Raw genomic sequence first — 18620 nt, 5'->3', positions numbered from 1 at the left:
TTCTGCTCTGGTCATGATCTCATGGTTTCTGGGTTCAAGCCCTGCATCAGGCTCTGTGCTGACAGCAGGCAGCCTGCTTGGGATTCTCTCTCTCTCCCTCTCTCTGCCCCTCCTCCCCTCAAAATAAATAAACAAACATTAAAAAGAAGCACACAGCATTGAAAGTCTCAGATCTTCTTTTTCTTTGGGGAGGATAGGGACATGTAAGGTGGTGGGAAAGGAGGAAAACAGTAGATATTCTCTTAACTGACCTCCTCTGAATTATCTCCTCCACAACCAGGTTGACCCTGACACTCCCTTCCCTCAGAAAAAACACCCTGACCCACATCCCGTGTATCCAGAAAGCTCACAGCTAGTCGATCCTATTCTAACTCTCCCTGCCCCTCCCAACTGAGTTGTCTGCTCACCAAGGGTCACTTCTGCTTGTTCCAAACTTGTTTGTGCCCATTATTCTTATTGGTATGGTTAAAGTACACACAGGCCAATAAAACTGAAGTGTGGATCTCCCGTCAGACAATCCACACATGTCACAAAATAATGAACACAGCTTGGCAATTGAATGAACTTTTTCTTACGTCTTAACATAAAATATGTAAGATGTTTGAGGTATATATTTTTATTTAGGTGATTTTCTTTTTTTTTTTTTAAGTTTATTTTATTTATTTTGAGAAAGAGAGTGTGAGCAGGGGGAGGGGCAGAGAGAGAGGAGAGAGAATCCCGAACAGGTTCCACACTCAGTATGGAACCCCCATGCAGGGCTCGAACCCACAAACCATGCGATCATGACGTGAGCTGAAATCAAGAATTGGACTGCTTAACCGACTGAGCCACCCCAGTGCCCCTATTTAAGTGGTTTTCAACTGCCACCAATTATGTAATGAGACAACTCCTTCATCTTGATAGTGTTCGATAAGGGGTTTTCCACCATCTTATGATTTTCTGTCCAGACTTGAATGAAAATAATCCCAAACCAGATGATTAAAAAAGTTTTTTTCTACTGAGCTTGGTCAGGGAATATTTGGACTTTTTTCCCTGTTGACTGATCTCCTGGCATTTTATTTAGACTAATATTAAGATCCACTTGCATTTTCTGAGCATGCACTGATAGTTGGGGACAGACACTTCCTCCACCATCCCACCACACCCCACTTCAGCCCTGGGTATGTGGGGAAGCCACTAGACTTTCCAGACACCGGAGCACCACATGTCCATTATAAAGGTCTAACCGTATTAGAAATGGAAGGACACCAAATGAAGCCTGTAGGGAGGCTCTTCTAGAACTTTCACTTGGTTCTTTGAGGCCAGTTAGGGGTTTAAGCATCACTTTCCTTGAGGACAGCCAAAGAGCACGTGTGACCAGATACAGAAGGTGCCCTGGAATCAGAGACCTGGGCTCTCAGAGCAGCGAGTAGGAAGGCCTTGAAGCTCTACCTCCGGAAGGAGCTGCGAGGTGTTGGCTACATCCTACATGATGACACTCTGGGGTGGGGCAAGGGTAGCCTACTTCTGATCCCAGCCACCTTAGACCCTCATGCCAATTCCAAGGTAGGAGATGTGTCAGACCACAGGGGGTGGAGACATGGCCCTTGGGTCTGTCCCATCATAGCCCAGCACTCAAGGACTCAGGGGCAGAGACTATGCCTACAGGAACAACCTCACTGGCTGCAGTTTAAGGTGTAAGAATGAGGCCCTCTCTGAGCCTCCGTTTATGCATTTCACTAGCTGAGGACAGTGGACCTATTGGCCTTTGTGGTCCCTTTCAACTCTGCCTGACCATGGGGCTGTGACCCATCAGCAGTGGTGAAACCAGCCAGTCACAGCAAAGAATGGACGTCACCCAACAAGTCCCACATTACCCAGGGTGAGGGGGTGAGTAGGACATCCTTGAATTGGGGATGAGAACCCAGGTCTTGGCAAAAAGGGCAACTCTTCCCCTTCCGGACAGATGGGGCCGGGGTCTTTCTGCCAAAACCCTGAATCTCTGCGAGGCAGGGAAGGGGACGCTGCAGCGGACTTCGACTTTCGCAAGGGAGGAAGGGGGGCCCGCTGCGGCTCCAAGCCCTGACCCTGAGCCGTGTGGCTGGTGGCAGAGTGTGGGCCAGAGGGTTGCTGCATCTTACAGGGCTGTCTTGGGACGGGGCCACCTCTTGGGCCCCTTGTCGAGGGCAGGTGGGGAGGTTCCAGGACTCGGACCCGGTCACCGGCCTATCATGCCCTCCCGCAGGTGTTCTTGGCTCCCGGGCAGGGTAGGGCACGGGTCAGTCCTCTTTGGGCGCCCGGAACTCGGGCAGGCTCCAGGTCCGGAGCGGCGGCGGCGTGTCCCGCTCCACGTCCTCCGAGATGGTCCGGATGTCGCTGGTGAAGGGAGAGATGCGCGCGCGGGTCTTGAAGGTGGCCAGCGCCAGGTTGCCGCGGGGCCGCAGGCTCCACTGGCGGGTCAGCTTGCGGGCCTCCTCCTCCTGCTTCATTCTGTCCAGGACCTCCTGCAGCACCGAGCGGAAGAGCTGGGACACCTCCCGCACCTCGGGCTCCTGCTCGGCCAGCAGCTGCCGGAACCTGCGGGCAGAGCGGACATGGCTGTGCGTGAGTCACGAGGCGTGGCCCGTGGCAGGTGGCGGGGGGCGGGGGGGGGGCGGGGGGGGGGTCTAACCCCGGGGGCTTCCCGTGCATGCCCAGGGGCCAGTTCCCGGTTCAGCCACTTCCCCGCTTCTGACGTCAATCAGAAACCACCCCACCTCCCCCACTGCTCCAGCCTATCCTGAGCTCAGCTCCCCGCTCGGCTATTTCTGGCTTCTGTGGGCCTCAGCTTCTTCATCTGTAAACTGGGGTCATAAACCCTTCTGTGGGGTTTAAAGAGCTACCACAGGTGAAGATCCTGACATTAACGTCAGGTTCTCGGTGCCAGAGAATTAAGGGTAGCCCACTTCCGTGTTAGCATGGCCCGGCCTTACCAATGTGAGGCTTTCTGGCTAACCTCTCCCACCCTTCTCTGCCCCCTGGCCAGAGCGATCTCTCCCAAATGTGTATCTGATGATGGCACCGGCCTGCGATACTCCTTCCAGAGCTCCACGCTACCCACTGGGTGAGGTTTTCCTCTGCCTCAAATATCTTTGCTTAGAGCTCAAAATGAATAACAGTTATTAGCGAGTCCATTTAACATCTGGTTTCCTCCACCACCTTGAGAATCAGGACCTCTCAAACTTTTCAGCAGTGAGACAGGAAATGTGAGTGGACAATCATGAACACATGTGTGTCCCCAGCCTCCTCCTCACTTAGGAGGTTTGGTTTACCAGCCTGAATTCTGTCAGCAACCCCCCCCCCACGACTCACCCCACCCCTTTCCCCAGGTGCTTCTGGAAGTAGGTACATTTGGCGGGGGAGGGGGGGTTCCTTGGTACAGAACAAGAGAAACGGGAGAGGGTAAGAATTCTCATCCTGGAGGAAGAAAGGGGGCCGGGGGTGGAAAAGACTACAAAATCCAAAGGAGTGTAGCTAGGACGGAAGAAGAAGGAGTTTTAAGGAGAATTTTCAAGAAAAAAAAAGGTATACAATAGATGCTTGTGTTGGTTAAAGAGACGGGGGACTAAAGATGTGGGGAGACTAAGTGGGGTGTTCAGATGCTTTCCTGTGGATCTGTATTCCTTTACGAGTGCTTGGGGAAGTGAAGCTAAAGAACTTGAGTGACTTTGGAAATTATTGTTGGTTGTTGGGACCACACTTCTTCCACATCACATGAATCCAACTAGGACCGGGCCATGTGGGTCCAAGCTTTAGCAAGGTTACATTTATATTCATGAGCATTGTGGTACCCACGCTCTAAATCTCTAAATGTTCAGTGCCCCAGGCCTCCGGACGCTGTACACACACGCATGCACACGCACGCACACGCACACACACAACACAAGCCCACGCACACATGCACTCACACGTGCGTGCACAGCCCCCTTAGGCGAGCTAATATGAAAGCTGGCTTGAAATAGGATAATTGAAAACTCAATTTTGGAGAGATTACCTGGAAAGCCTTTCTAAGAAGGTAACATAGAAGATGAACTGATGAAGGAGGAAGAGCCGGCTACGTTAAAATCCAGGGCAAATGTAAGCCAGGCGGGGAGAACAGAAAGCTCCAAGGCCCGGGGTTCTCTCCCGTCAAAACTCCTGTGCCTCTGGGAGCTGCCTCCTGCCTCCTTCTGAACCCCCAGCTCTGGGCTGGGATCTTTCAGGGTTGGCCTCCTGCCTTGCTCCTCTTAACAGGTAACTGGGTCATCTGGGTGCCCCGGCTCCCGGTCCAGTGGCCTCAGGCCACCGCCACGGCAGCCACACCCCTGGAGCCCACAGTGCAATGGCTGGGCCCGGTGCCAGCGGCAGGGGTTACCTGAGGATGGCGGGCCCGCAGTAGGACGGGTGGATCTTGGCACAGACGTCCTCCAGCTGCAGCCGCTCGCCAGGGCTGAGGTCGTAGGTGGGCCGCGGTGTGCTGGCCAGCCAGCTGTAGTCCACCCCGGTGCAGATCTTCCTGACCGCGTTGCTGCGCTCCCATTGCTGCCTCTCCGCCTCTCGCATCTGCCCCGCCAGCTCCATCATGAGCGTGTCCAGCACCATCTCAGCCGGCCTCCGGGATGACGGCCGCGGGGGGCCTTCATTCCACCGAAGCCATGGGATGAGGGACATGGCCCCCCCAGGCCCTGCCGAGACAGGGCAGGAGTGCGTCTTCCTTGGACCCCTCTGTCAGTTAAGGTGGGGAGAACAAGGGGGAGGGAGGACAGCTGGGACCCCAGCGAGAGAAGAACTGCTCCGCCCTCACAGCTGGGTGGCCTCAAGTAAGTTGCTTAACCTCTCTGAGCAATCATTTCTAATTCTGTAAGACAAGATCGGGCTGTCGTGAGAAGCAGTTGTGAATAAACTCGGGGCTCTCTGCACACCACGTACAAGTAGTCTCACGTTATAACGATCCCTAATGCACACAGATGGCTGAGCCCAGAGACACTGCCCTCCTGAATCTCTGCTAATTCCAAACAAAGAAGGAAATATACTGTGTATGGCTGAGCACAGTCTTATCCCTATGATTTAAGGGGGAAAAATACACACCTACATCTTATGTTAACCTGACAGGAAAACACCCTGAGTTTCTTAATGCCCCAACCTGTTGCTGAAGGAAGCTTGGAACTGTATGGGGTTGACATCACCCTGCAAAAGACACAACTTACCATTCATTTATTCAGAAGCCTTAATCAGGTACTGTGTGCACACCTGTGGGAGGAACACAAGCAAGAAAGCATGTCGGGGACCCTGCTTTCCAGCAGATATCAATAGAAAGAGGTAAACGTGACTGATGAAGCATAGCATCAGTATTGATGGGGAGCAGAAGGAGTGACTCTGGGTGATGACAGGGGTCATGGAAAGCTCGTGGACGAGAGCAGGGTGAAGAGGGAATGCAGGCTTCAGACACATGGACTGATGGAGAAGGTGTCCCAGGTGGCGAACCCAGCCATGATACAAGGAGTATCGGGTGCAGAAGCAGAGACCCTAACTCATATATCCACAAGGTCTTGTGCAATACAGGTTTGGTGACTGACTGACTAGATGAATAGATGGATGGATGGATGGATGGATGGATGGATGGATGGATGGATGGATGAGTGGATGGATGGATGAGTGGATGGATGGGTGGATGAGTGGATGGGTGGGTGGGTGGATGGATGGGTGGGTGGGTGGGTGGGTGAGTGGATGGATGGGTGGATGGGTGGATGGGTGGGTGAGTGGATGGATGGATGGATGGATGAGTGGATGGATGGATGGGTGGATGGATGGGTGGGTTGGGTGGGTGAGTGGATGGATGGATGGATGGATGGATGGATGGGTGGATGGGTGGGTGAGTGGGTGGATGGGTGGATGGGTGGGTGGGTGGGTGGGTGGGTGAGTAGATGGATGGACGGGTGGATGGGTGGATGGGTGGGTGGGTGGATGGATGGATACATGATTGGATGGATACATGAACTGCCATCTCAGACACACCCCAATGCCTGTCAGAGGTGGGTTTGTTCCTCTGATAGCAGTGAAGATGAAGGCCATTCCTGGGCCCAAATCTGAAGTGGGTCTTTAAGATGCCCCAACTGCCTTTTCTATGACCTTCCCCCTCTGGGGAACCCTCTGTTCCATGCACCAATGGTCTTCTTCCTGCCCAGACCCCCCAGAGGCCGAGGAAAGTGATTTGATGAACTCAGCCTCCACAACATGGCCATGAGGCATGGACACACACACATTTTTAGGCAGCCCTCCCACCACCCTGCAGAGAAATGAATTGTTAATGCTGGAGAATCCGACACAAAGAGGAAAAGTATTATGGGGTAACAATAGCCTTCTGGGGTGGCACAAAATCAAACCTCTTCTTTATTCATGAACAATCCCTAGCAACCATTATACCTAGGAAATTAAAAACCTTCATCTTCCACTCAGCCTAAGTCTATCACGAGTGGGGGCCTCAGATTACACCCTGATCCCTTCCTGGGAGGTTGGGAGAGAAGGACAGACCATCAGACCCTGTCCTTGGGGTCTGGACAGTTAGGATCTTTTCTTCTCCACCCTTAACTGCTTCGTGTGTTCAGAATAATTGAGGCTGGGTTGTAGTGTGGGGAAATGGGTTTGGGGGGGGGTGGGCTATGTTCTGTCCTGAGAGCCGTGAGCACCAGGATCCTCTGTCCGAAGCCAAGGGATCTGACTGAATCAGGCAAAAGGACACCTTGTAACTGTGTTTGTGTTTTCAAAAGTGCATGGGTCAGGTTGATGCTTAATATCAAAAGAGTGAATGGTGTCTTCATGGTGCCTCATGAAGGGCACCCCAACTAGAGATGGACGAACAGTCCTGTAGGTGCTGCCGAAGATGCTGGCCACCCACAGCTCCATACTCTCTCTCTAGTGTCCCTCCCTCCTCTGCCTGGGGACTTAGCTCTAGGGTCAGCAACTCTTCTGACACGCGTTTCCTGATGTGACCACTTTCCAGCTGGTACCCTGAAAGCATCCTGTACAGACATTTTTCATAGCACCAGGGACACTTAATGGAGTGTGACAATTTACCTTCCACCACCCCCTGCTCTGTGTCACATGGGGGCAAGGACTGTGCCTTAATCATCCTTCCATGCCTGGTGCTGGGTAGTACTGCGAATGAATGAGTGAATAAATGCATGCACAAAGGAATGAATGATTAAAGAATGCATGCATGCGTGATGGTGAAAGAGCAAGTCCCCACAGACCTGACCTTCCCCAAGTGAGGGGGCGTTTGTCAGCGGCCACGTGGAGGACAGTCTCCTCTGGCCCCCATGGCACCACACTCTGCTGTCGCTCAGAGATCCCTCCTGAGGATGAGACACTGGCTGAGCTGTGGGGTCAGAGGTCATGTGGGGACCCCTGATGGAATAGTTCCCTCTCTGCCCCATGGAGCCTCACCCAATGATGCTTCCAAACCTGGCCCTGGCCCTCCTTCCCCAGGAAGACTTCCTTGGTTGACCTCCCTCAACCCCTGCACCCCAACATCCCCGCCCCCCTCCCCGCTATCACCAGTTCATCCTGCACCTGCACCTGAATGCTGGGCACCCATCCCTGGAAGATGATTGGAGGAGAAAGAGACTGGTGAGGCTCAAGGCAGAGGGATGTGATGCCCTTGAATGGTCTCTTAGTGCAACCTGCCACATACACCCTCACCCCCACAACCCCCCCCCCGCCACACCCCTGCCGACTGGTTAGCACATGTCCCAACTCACCTGAGGCTGCCCAGCCCAGCCCACTGACCTCTCCTCCCTGTGGAAATAATCTTTCCTTGGCTTCCATTAGACCACAACCCTGGGTCTACATCCTGCCTCCGTCTGCCTCCTGGGACTCCCTCTCAGAGCCCTTATGGGCACCCCTCCCCCGGCCTTCCTTGGGTTGTTGCTGTTCCCTGGCGCTCCATCTCAGGCTGTCCATCTCATTTCAACCTGCCTCATCCGTTCACGCGTCTCCACTGACAGTGGAGATAGTTCCCAAATCAAAATCCATACGCCACTTGTCTCTTCAACCTGAGGTCAGGGTGACCAGATGCTTCCTGACACCTCCCCCTGCAGGTTCCACTCACACCGTAACCCACTTCCCTCCCCACTGGCTGCTGCTTCTCCGTAGCCCCTGCTTGCCAGTGGGCATCACCTCATCCCTTTGCTTCATCTGTCAAGTCCTGCATCCAATTCCTTTTGATTCTCTCAAATTTAAATATTATAGTTCTCCTAAGTCTGTCTGCTCTCTCTCCCTCCTTTAGTTCAGGCCTTGCCCATCTGCCAGATATATTACAGCTGCTGCCTCCTAGCTGGCAACCCAGGGCTGGTCCTTCTGAGCCAATCTCCACTCCATTTTCCTTTAATTGTGGTTAAAAAAAAAAAAAAAGACAAATAACATAGGGGCATCTGGGTGGCTCAGTTGCTTAAGTGTCTGACTCTGGCTCAGGTCACGATCTCATGGCTTGTGGGTTTGAGCCCCACGTTGGGCTCTGTGCTGACAGCTCAGAGCCTGGAGCCTGTTTTGGATTCGGTGTCTCCCTCTCTGCCCCTCCCCTGCTCATATTCTGTCTCTCTCAAAAATAAACATTAAAAAATAATTTTAAAAAAGCAAATAACATAACATTTACCACCTGAAACATTTTTAAGTGTACGTAGTGTGAACTGTTTGGATTAATCCCAGAGTGATGGATGGGGTTGCCTTGTGGTGCTTTAGTCCTTGTTCTCTCTCTCTCTCTCTCTCTCTCTCTCTCTCTCTCTCTCTCTCCCCACCGGCCCCCCACCCTGCCCCCTTGGGAGCCCCTTCCTACTCCAAAACTTCTCACCCTTCCTAAGACCTATTCTGAGGGACTCACCTTAGGGTCAAGCATTTCCCCCTCAAAGAGCCTTTTTTCTTCTTAGCCTGGATTTGACCTGAGCTGGAAGGAGGCAGCAGGAGAAGGAAGGGCCCGGCCTGGAGGGCCTTCCTGTGGCAGGGGGAGCACAGAAAGGGGGGATTGGGAGGCACTGAAGACTTTCCTCTCCACCCCAAACTGGTCTCCAGAACGCGGCAGCAAGGCCACTCCAGGCCCGGCCAGGGCACCACGCATTTGCTAGGGGACTCGGGCAGTATCGCAGATGGAACCTCACATTCCATGCGTCTAAATATCCGTAAGTTACAAATTGGGCTAATGGACTATTAAATAAAATATGTTTTGCTTCCTTGTCAACCGTACCTTCATAACAACTTGGAGGCTCAGATTCAAACTGAGAAATCTTGGACTCCCGAGAGGGCTCTGCTAGAACACGGAGGCGTGGGTTGAGCGGGCTCTGGCTCCCAGCCTGACCCCTTCTCTTCTCACCCCCTGAGGGGCCTGGCAAAGGTGTGGGGACACCCCAGCCTTCACGTCCAAGGCCCATCGGCACGCCTACCAACAACCACTTCTTTGCCACTTCCGTAGACCTGGGATTGTTTACACTGGTGGTGTGGCTCACCCTGAGGGGACGGGGCCCTGGAGGGGACTTGCTCACGTTCTGGAAGTAGGCTGGGGACTGTCTGGCCAGGGAGTCCCGGGTCTCAAAACTTAAGGCCTGACCTGGAGGGAAGTGACCTCAAGATGTGCACGTCTTCCTAACCCCGAGACTCCTTGCTCCAGGTGGGTGAGGCCAGAAGAAGGCCAAAATGCGGCCGAAAGTACAACCCCAGGTGGAGTCCCTTTCCCCTGGTTTCAAGGCTGTGCCCCTGACCCCAGCTGGCCTCTCAAGACAGGTGCTCACCCCACGGCAGATGGCAGGGGATGGGCGGGGTGACCTCACCTAGGTCCTGGGTTCTGTGGGCTCTCAGCGTCTCTGGTCCAGATGGTGGGGGCCCCTGAGGGCAGGGGGCAGGTTCTGAATCTTCCTCCCACCCCCCCCCCCATGCTCCTCCCCCAGCCCTCACTGGGGCCGGAGCTTTTGACAGAGACCAGGTTTCTGCCAGAGCTATTTCTGTCTCTGGTGCCAGCTGCTGTCCCGGAAGGCTCTTCAGCAGCTCTGATTAGGTTCTTAAAAGGGCAAAGGAGGGAAAGAGGGATAGACACAGGGACAGCCAGGAGAGAGAGTCAGGCTGGCTACCCAGATGCCAGAGGTCATTGGCTTAGCTCACAGCAACCCCAGGACCTGACCCACAGCCGAGCGCCCATGTGAGTCTGTGTTGTGACTTTGTGTTGTGACTGGGGAAGAACGTGATGGCCAAATGTGGTATGACAAAGACACCCAGAGGGTTCATCAGAACGGCAAAAGTCATCTTCTCTGGGCACTTTGCACAATGTGGATTTGACTCCTCCCTACCCCCCAAATCTGGATTAACCCCCCTCCCTCTGTGGCAAAGCCAAACTCCTCAGTGTAAGCTTCAGGTCCCCTCACACTCCCGCTCACCGCCAGGCCTCACCAGCACCGTGGTGACTCCAGAACCTTCCCATCATGAATACCTGCTTCCCATTCAGTCAACGGCACCTACAACCTGCCTCTGATGCGCAAACATTGATTGAATCCTTGTTGAAAACAGGACTTTGGGGGAAATTTGAATATGAACTGGAGGTTAGGGAATGAGTGTTGATTTTCTTAGGTATAAAAGTGGTGTTATGGTTGTAGGGGAGTGTGGACAAATAGCCCAACTTAGGAGGCCATGTTGATGTGCCCATGGCTGAAGTGTCCTGATGTCTGCAATGTCCTCCCTTCCAGTCCCTGAGAAAAATGTCACCTATATATGTGCGCGCACACACACAGGCAGGGCAACTATGGCAAAGTAGTAACGGTCCACCTTCTAGGGGGATTTTATGTGTGTTTACTGCATTAGTCTTTCAATTTTCCTGCATCTTGGAGCATATTCACAATTTAAAAGTTGCGGGAAAACTCTAGTTCAAGACTCACTTTCTGTAGGAAGCCTTCCCAATTCGTTCTACCCGGTGGGCTCGACTCCTCAGCCCCTCTGCCCGCTTTCCGTCAGATTTGTTGAAGCGCTGCAGGTTTCTCCACGGAGGGGCGTGGGCGCGGCAGTGGGGAGCCGCGGTCTGCGGTGTGGACACCGAGGCCCAGGCCGGTCTGTGACCCATGAGGCCCCGCACACACAGGTGGGAGTGTGCAGGGGGCCTGCACTGTGCCTGCTTCGGGGCTCCATCAGGGAGCGCCCGTTCAGGAGGGGAAGGAAAACAGGGAGAGGGGCAAGGGGCAAGGACCTTACTGCTGAGGGGCGTGCCGGGTGGCGGTGTAGCCCCTCCGCGAGGGCACTGCCGTAACCCGGCAGAACAGCTCGATGGAGGGCGTACCCGCCCTGCCCTCTGGTGATGGGGTGATCGCCAGCTCAGATGAAGCAGGCCGGGGTTGGGGGCTCTCGCGGAGACAGCCCGAGTTCCTATGCCTTTTCCTCCCTGCCAGAGGCTTCCTGTGTCCAAGTCCCTTTCACTGCTCCCAGCCTCAGTCTCCCTGTCTGTAAGATGGGGTAGTACGAGTACCTACTCCATGGTACTGTGAAGAGCAAAAAAGGATGTTCACGTAAGTGCTTTATAAATTAACAAGAGGCATCGAGGTTTATGGATTCAGGTAGGAAAAAAAAAAAACATCTCTACTTTCACTAACTTTAACTGAAATGTGGGATTTCTGTCAGTTATGAATGCAGGCCACCACCGGCCAGAGCTGTATGGGTGACTTTATCTCCAGCAGAGATCACAGGTATTTTCATAACACTTGAAAGCTGTCATTCTTAAAATATGGCTTATGTTTATCACTACTGTGAAATCATGATATTAACCCTGCCACTACATTTTATTCTTTTACATGTTGATAGGCACATATATTACCATATCTTAAACTGATTAAAAAAAATATATATATATGTATATATATATATGTATATATATATATATATATATATATATATATATATATATAACTACATTTCAATATAGCTGGTTTCTTTCCTAATACTATGGACTTAATTTTCTGCATTTAGAAACATTTTGCTAAGAATATGTCCAAAGCCTTTACAGATTTCCAAAAGGGTCTGTCTGTACCATAAAAACTAAAGGATCCCGTCCGTGGTTTTGGTGCAAGCTTCACTCCAACCTTGTTCCTGGCCTTGCCCTAACCCTGAGTTCTGGTCATGACATTGGGAGAGCTGAGCCCCCTGGATGAAGGGAAAGCTCGGGCGGGGGAGCCTCAGTTTACCCCCACCAGCAGGAAAGTCCTCCCATGCTCTCTCTGCCTTTTGGCATCGCTCAGCTAAGCCCTCTCCCTTTCATTCTCTGCTTTACCCTCTCCTCCCTCCCTTCCCCTTCATTACCCTTTCCACCCCCACACTCTCTGAGCTCCTCCTTCAGCCTATTTTTGAACATCCCTGGGGATAATCTTTTCCATGGCTCCCTGGGAGACACTACCACCAGCTGTGGCTCGTTAGATAGTCTAGAAAAACCATCCCCATGCTCAAGGGCAAGAGGAGGGGTCTGGTTCCAGAGGAGATCGGGGATGTCTCTGGTGGGAACATTCAGGGGTGTGCCCTCGGAGTTGGGAGCCAGCCTCCGATACCCAGGCAGCAGGCATGAGAGCTTCACCTGCTTCTGCTGAGATCAGGCCACCAGCCCCCTGGCCAACCAGGGAGGGGCCGTGCAGTCCCGGCCAGGAAGCAGCTGTCTCAGTACAAAGGGAGCCACGCCCAGGCCCCTCCTCCGATGCAGGGCTCCAACAGCTGAACTGGGTGTCTGCTGCTCAGGGCGGGGGCTGCCTCGCATGTCCCCCAGGCCCATGGGCATGGAGCGGTAATTCGCTGGGCTGTCCCAAATTGCCCACTGCTTCATAGAGCAGGCAGGATGGCCCTGCTGAAGCCAGACCCTCTATCTGGGCAGAGGCCTCGAAGCAGGTGCAGAGAGTAAATGCTCCCCGCCGTGACCTTCCTTCCAGCCCTGTTTTTGCCAAGGCCCACGGCCAACTTCATAGATTACAAACTGACCTTATTTCTTTTTGGCATCATAGAAAAATAACCTGGAATCCACCAAGCCAGGTGTGACTCGGGCTGACTTGCTGATCTGTGGGCTTCCGTCCTCCTTGTGAGTCCTCCTTGTTCTGAGGCACACGTGCAACCAGGAGGGGTCAAATGCTCAGGTACTACTGACCACGGTCATGGAGGAGGTGGTCCTCCATGGAGGAGGAGCTCCACCGACTTCGTGGGTACTCAAGTCGCAGTTCTCAAATCGAAGAGAGAAATCTCTGGCGAGTTTCCCCTTTCTTCCCCCTGACTGGGTCCTCCCCAGCAAAGCAGGAGAGAAAATGCTGGGGCTTGCAGAGCAGATGAACCTATGGCTTCCCACGGGACAGGCCACGGCCCTGAAGATACTGCGGAATCCACCGACCCTTGTGGAACAGATTAGGACCGATGAGGCCTCCCTGAGGCCATCTGGACCCTGGACTCAGACTGCTCGGTAGGCTGTCCCCAACCTGCTGCAGCCCTGAAGCCACCCCTCCCAGCTCTCAGCCTCTGCTCTCATGTCTAAAAGGTTTCGGGACCGGGTTCCTGCTTCCAGACTTCAGGTGGGGAAACCACAGTCTCCTGGGGAGACCACCCTCTTACCTGGCGTTTTGAGGTCACCCTCTCCGGAGGTGAAAGTTCTGGTGGGGGGCCTTTCTGCTTCCCAGCCTGGGAGAAGAGAGTGTCCAGGGGAGGGTGGGGTGGAGGGAAGACTATACTCTAAACGTCTTCTTCTTCTTTCTCTTCTGCTGCTGCCTGCTACCTCATGCTCTTCCCTCTTTCTGTCTCTCGGAAGTTGTGCTGAGAGAGAAAACAATCTTGACCAGAGGAGGGATCCAGCCCGGGCTGGTGTTAGTGGAGTGTGTGTGTGTGTGTGTGTGTGTGTGTGTCTCAGGAGGCTGGAACCACAGCTCCTCCTCCTGAACCTCAGAGGCGGGCCAACCCCTGATCTGCGTTGCCATGGCGACCCACCTAAGCCTCTTTCACCTGGAGCTGTATTATCCGTAGAGGGAGCCCGCCTGACCTGCCACAGATGCCTGGGAAGACCCAGGTGGTGACAGGGCACCTGTGTCCAGATGGCATTCCTTACTGCGCTCTGGCTGGCGCACCTGCTGGGGACAGATGATTCCATCTTGGCGAAGCTCCCCTCTTCCCACGTGCTGCCCTCCACCAGGAGAGGGGACGTTCTGGGGGCTGTCCCTGAAGAGCCATGTCTTCGCCTTTGCCTCACCACCTGTCCTCCTCTTTGCTAATTGAAATTCTCTCTTTCCCTCAAGCAAGATCAAGGGCAGGAAGTTCTGCTGACTTTCTCAAGGAGAGGTGAGGCTGAGAAATAATCTGGGGAGAAGAGGGAACATGGATCATGGGGATGGATTTTGAGGTATTTGAGGTAAATGCGGGACTGGCAGGAGTCTTCTGTTGCCCTTCTCCCGTATCTGATACTTGAGTCTGAGCCTCCCGTCTGTCTCCAAGCTCTGGTCGCTTTATCGCTTGCAGAGTATTTTGGTTAGGGGCCCAGTGTATCCAGGCTGTGTGCCCCCCCCAGACATTAGTGGGCACAGACACGCAGGCATGTCGCCCTGTGAGCGGCATCGACCTCCAGTGATGGGCACCGAGCTGCGTTATAATAGATCTCAGGTGATGCTGTGCCAGGTACCAGCTGATGGAGTGCCTTCTGGACACATCTAGTCCTAACTGTGTTGAAAATAAAGCAGAACGCATAGCCAAGGAGAAATTACACTATGATGAACTGACTCGGCTTGTCCACCTGCCTGCCTGTGTGTTTTGACTTTCTCCCTGGGTGCTGTGCCACTTGGTGCTTGCTCTGTGGTTGCATCCCCTAGGTGAGTCTGCCTCCCTCATCCATCTTCTCAAGCAGGAGTCTTAAGTCAGGATCTGGGCCATTCCTTCTCTCTCTCTCTCTTTTTTTAAAGTTTATTTATTTTTGAGAGAGAGACAGAGCGCGCGTGTGCTCATACAAACTGGGCAGGGGCAGAGAAGGGAGAGAGAGTCCCAAGCACTAACCGTGCAGAGCCTGACTCCGGGCTCGATCTCACAAACCGTGAGACTGTGACCTGAGCCAAAATTAAGAATCAGACACTTAACCGACTGAGCCACCCAGGTGCCCTGAGCCATACATTAGTCTTAATACTTCACCCTCAAATACACACACACACACACACACACACACACACACACACACACACTCACAAGTAATGTAAATGAGGTTATACAGGTCAATGTCGTCAGCTATCAAAAGGAAGATCTCATTGCAGCAAGGGGTGAGGGGTGAGCTTCAGGACCCCTGACCTGTGACTCTGGAGAACATGCACACAGATGACCAGGTTTTTTTGTATCTTCCTTCCTGGCACAGCTGGCTCCTTCCTTGCACTTTTCAGTGATGTCCGTGACCAGGAGAGACGGTCATCCCCTCCCTCCTTCCCTCCCTTGCCTGCTGCCTTAACACTGTAGCTCAAATAGGGCTTGGCGTTTGTGTTGACTGCTAATTTATTTTGATTTGTTAGCCTGTGGAGGCTTTGTGATTATCCATGCTGAGTGTGAATTTGTACTAGAGAGAGAAGGTGGTGGTTGTTTTTTCTCTCATTTGACATCAATGGAAGTTGCTGAAGCGTAGTTAAATATTCAGCAGCCATTCAGATGGAGAAACACCAGTGGGGCCCATGACATTGCCTCACAGATGGCGCTTGATTAATAAATTGGAGATGTGGATTTAGGAAGCTGTTGAGCGCAAGGCTAGATTAAACACCATGAGGAGACTGGAGAAGATCCCCTATCCCAGATGTCAGGCTGCCCTTATGGGGGTTCTCCTCCTGTTTCCTCCTCCCTGGCTTCCTTCCAGGCTGTGAGGAGTGTTCCAAACCACTTCTAGCCGCTCGGTCATGCATGGGGCTTTCAGAGTCCTGCAGAAAGTCCATGTAGCCCAAATCCTGAATGAGATTGGATTAAACTAACATAATATTCATAGATACAGACCACACTCGTGTTTACTCACACCTCTTCTCTCCAGGAAGCCCTCTTGCCACTCCTGTGGCCCCATTTCCTTCTCCAGAGAAAGGCAGCATTGTATCTGACTACAGGAAAAACGTGAATGCTCGCCTTCCTCCTCCCAGCTGGCTGGCTTAAGCCCCTGTTCCCTTTCTCTGTCCTTCTCCCCTGCTCCTCCCTCTAGCTTCATTCAGGCTAAACTACATTAGGCTAAACAGAACTCAGGAGAGAGACATAATGCATTTCTCATTCATTCATTCACCGCGTTAACTGACCATCTACTCTGTGCTAGACAGATGGCTCATTTCCATAGAATCCAATCACTACCAACTTCTTTTAGATTCTGCCCTGTGTTTTGACAGACTGACCTGAGAGCCCGTGGCAGAAACAGCTAGCTATCCACCAAAGATCCATGCCCCCTCTCCAAGTGTAGGCACATTTCTGGGAAGCAGCTGTCCACCCAGGGACTTCATTACCCAGCCTCCCTGGCATCTAGGGAGCACCACATGACGACGGAATGTGGGTGGAAGGGATGTGTGCGACTGCAAGACTTATGGAAGTCTCCAGTGTAATTCTCCACCTCCCATCTTTTCCCGCTTGCTGATGGACAGCAAGGACTCGGGCTCTGAAGGATGGCAGAGCCACAATTTGGAAGGAGCCAAGGTATAAATTATGTGGAAAGCCGCCTGCCAGTCACCTATGCTGAGCTCTAATGGCACAAGAAATGCATTGGGTCAAGCCATGTGGAGTGTCTCTGCCACAGCAGTTGGCCCTACCCTAACAGAGAAGGAACGGATGTGGGACCTTTCTGCCCTTCCCTTGGTTCCTGGAGATCAGAGCTCTTCCCGACATGTCTCCTCCCAGGTCTCCCATCTTCATCCCAAAGAAATTAACTACCTCACTCCCCATTGTTTCATGACTTTGCGCACAATGCACCCTCTGCCCCACACGTGCCCGCCTGGGGAAGTCTCACTTCCCCTTGAAATTTCGCTCCAGTGGTAAACCCCAGTAATCCTTCCTGTCTTCCTGGTTGCTCCATCCTCTCCACAACCTGAAACTTCACTGGATCTTCATTACTCATGGATTCTCTTTTTGCAAATGTTCCTACTTGCTAAAATCTGTCGTCCCCAAATCAATGCTCACAGCACTTTTGTGGTCATTCTGGACCCGTACAAAGCATTGAAAAATTTGACTTGCCTGGTGAGCACATTCCCAGCTGAGGTTGAACAAAGCCACCCTCCGCCTTCTTGTCTCAGCTCTCCTACTATAAACATGTGTCCCTTTCATGGTCTAGTTTGTGCCACACTTTTCATACTTGGTGGCTTTTGTTGGTGATTTCTCTGCTTGAAAAGGCCCCAAGTACAGTGCTGAAGTGCTCTGTAGTGTTCCTAAGCACTGTGACGTGCCTCACAGAGAAAATACACATTACGTAAGCTTAGTTCAAGCATGAGTTATGGCACTGTTGGCCATGAGTTCAATGTTAATGAATCGACATTATATATAAGTAAAGTGTCTTTAAACGGTAATACACATGCAACAAGGTTATATATTGATTGATCGGCAAAGATGTCATGACCAGAGGCTTTTAGGAAACTAACCCTGTATTTCCCCAGGAGCGATTGTTCAGTATTTGCTATTCCAGCATTTGCAGTGACTTTGAGAACGTTCTCGTTATCTCAAATAATGAGAATCAGCTGTGCTTCACACTGTTTCTTGAGCGTTTGGTTCAGCATCCCTGCAGAGTCCAAGCTCCTCAAGGGCAAGGAGCCCAAGGCCCAGCACATGCTAACTGCATGTTTGTCATACATGTGATTTAAAGATGATAGCTAGAGCGGCACCTGGGTGGCTCAGTCAGTTGAGCGTCCGATTCTTGGTTGCAGCTCAGGTCATGATCTCACAGTTCATGGGATGAAGCCCTGTATCAGCCTCTGTGCTGACAGTGCAGAGCCTGCTTGGGATTCTCTCTCTCTTTCTCTATTCCTCCCCCACTTATGTCTGCTCTCTTTCTCTCTCTTAAAAACAAATAAACATTTAAGAAAAAAGATTATTATTAGAGCACCCTGAGCCTGATGCCTGTGCTAAGCAAATGTCACAGACCTGTCCCTGGGCTTTCTGGAACCCGAAAGAGCCCCAAGAGATGAATTGTCACAGGCTCAAGGACACACGGGCACCAGGCACAAGCCAGGCAGGAATGGACTGTGAGGAGCTCAGGTGCACATGCCAGGGAAGGTGGGTAAAGCCGGGGGGCCTCTGGAGGGTGGTCTGGGAGCCTGGCCATTCTACTCCCAGGTCCAGGCAGGGTCGGCCTAAGAAAGCCAGAGAGCCCCTTCCTCTCAACCTGGAAATGTTTTTGGGAGGAGGCCAGGTCATGGAAAATCAATGGGAAGAGGGGGCCTGCCATGTGGCATTGCATTTGAGAGAACCAAACCTGAAGGGGCACAAGCAGATGGGGGCCCTGGGGGTAGACACCGCGTGAGACTATGGGGGAGGGGTGCCCTGGGGCCTGGGAGAAGGTATGACTGTGCAGGATGAGACAGATTGTCCCATGTGGGCCTGAACATCGCATGTGGATCTTACTGGATTCTGATGTCCGTTCCCAAGGAAGGACATCAGTGAGTCCG

At 52.6% G+C, this 18620-nt stretch overlaps 1 protein-coding gene across 4 annotated transcripts; it reads right to left on the bottom strand.

The window, feature by feature from the left end:
- Positions 1 to 731: 731 nt before the first annotated feature.
- Positions 732 to 13901, bottom strand: RD3 (RD3 regulator of GUCY2D). Of its 4 annotated transcripts, none has more exons than XM_019821847.3 (4): positions 13597 to 13901; positions 5205 to 5247; positions 4373 to 4722; positions 732 to 2556 (listed from the first exon to the last, which is right to left on the bottom strand). In XM_019821847.3, exons 2-4 carry the CDS (start codon positions 5205 to 5207, stop codon positions 2259 to 2261), a joined length of 651 nt encoding a protein of 216 aa, XP_019677406.1. In that variant the 5' UTR covers positions 5208 to 5247; positions 13597 to 13901; the 3' UTR covers positions 732 to 2258. The 4 variants fall into 4 exon arrangements, with proteins under 4 accessions (XP_019677406.1, XP_011289347.2, XP_019677409.1 ...); XM_011291045.4 differs by having other exon boundaries at positions 4373 to 4682; XM_019821850.3 differs by lacking the exon at positions 13597 to 13901 and adding an exon at positions 9813 to 9915 and having other exon boundaries at positions 4373 to 4682.
- Positions 13902 to 18620: the final 4719 nt, after the last annotated feature.

Source organism: Felis catus, chromosome F1 (assembly GCF_018350175.1).
Source record: "Felis catus isolate Fca126 chromosome F1, F.catus_Fca126_mat1.0, whole genome shotgun sequence".
NCBI classification, from domain to species: Eukaryota; Metazoa; Chordata; class Mammalia; order Carnivora; family Felidae; genus Felis; species Felis catus.
This window is presented reverse-complemented; position numbering and strand designations above follow the sequence as displayed.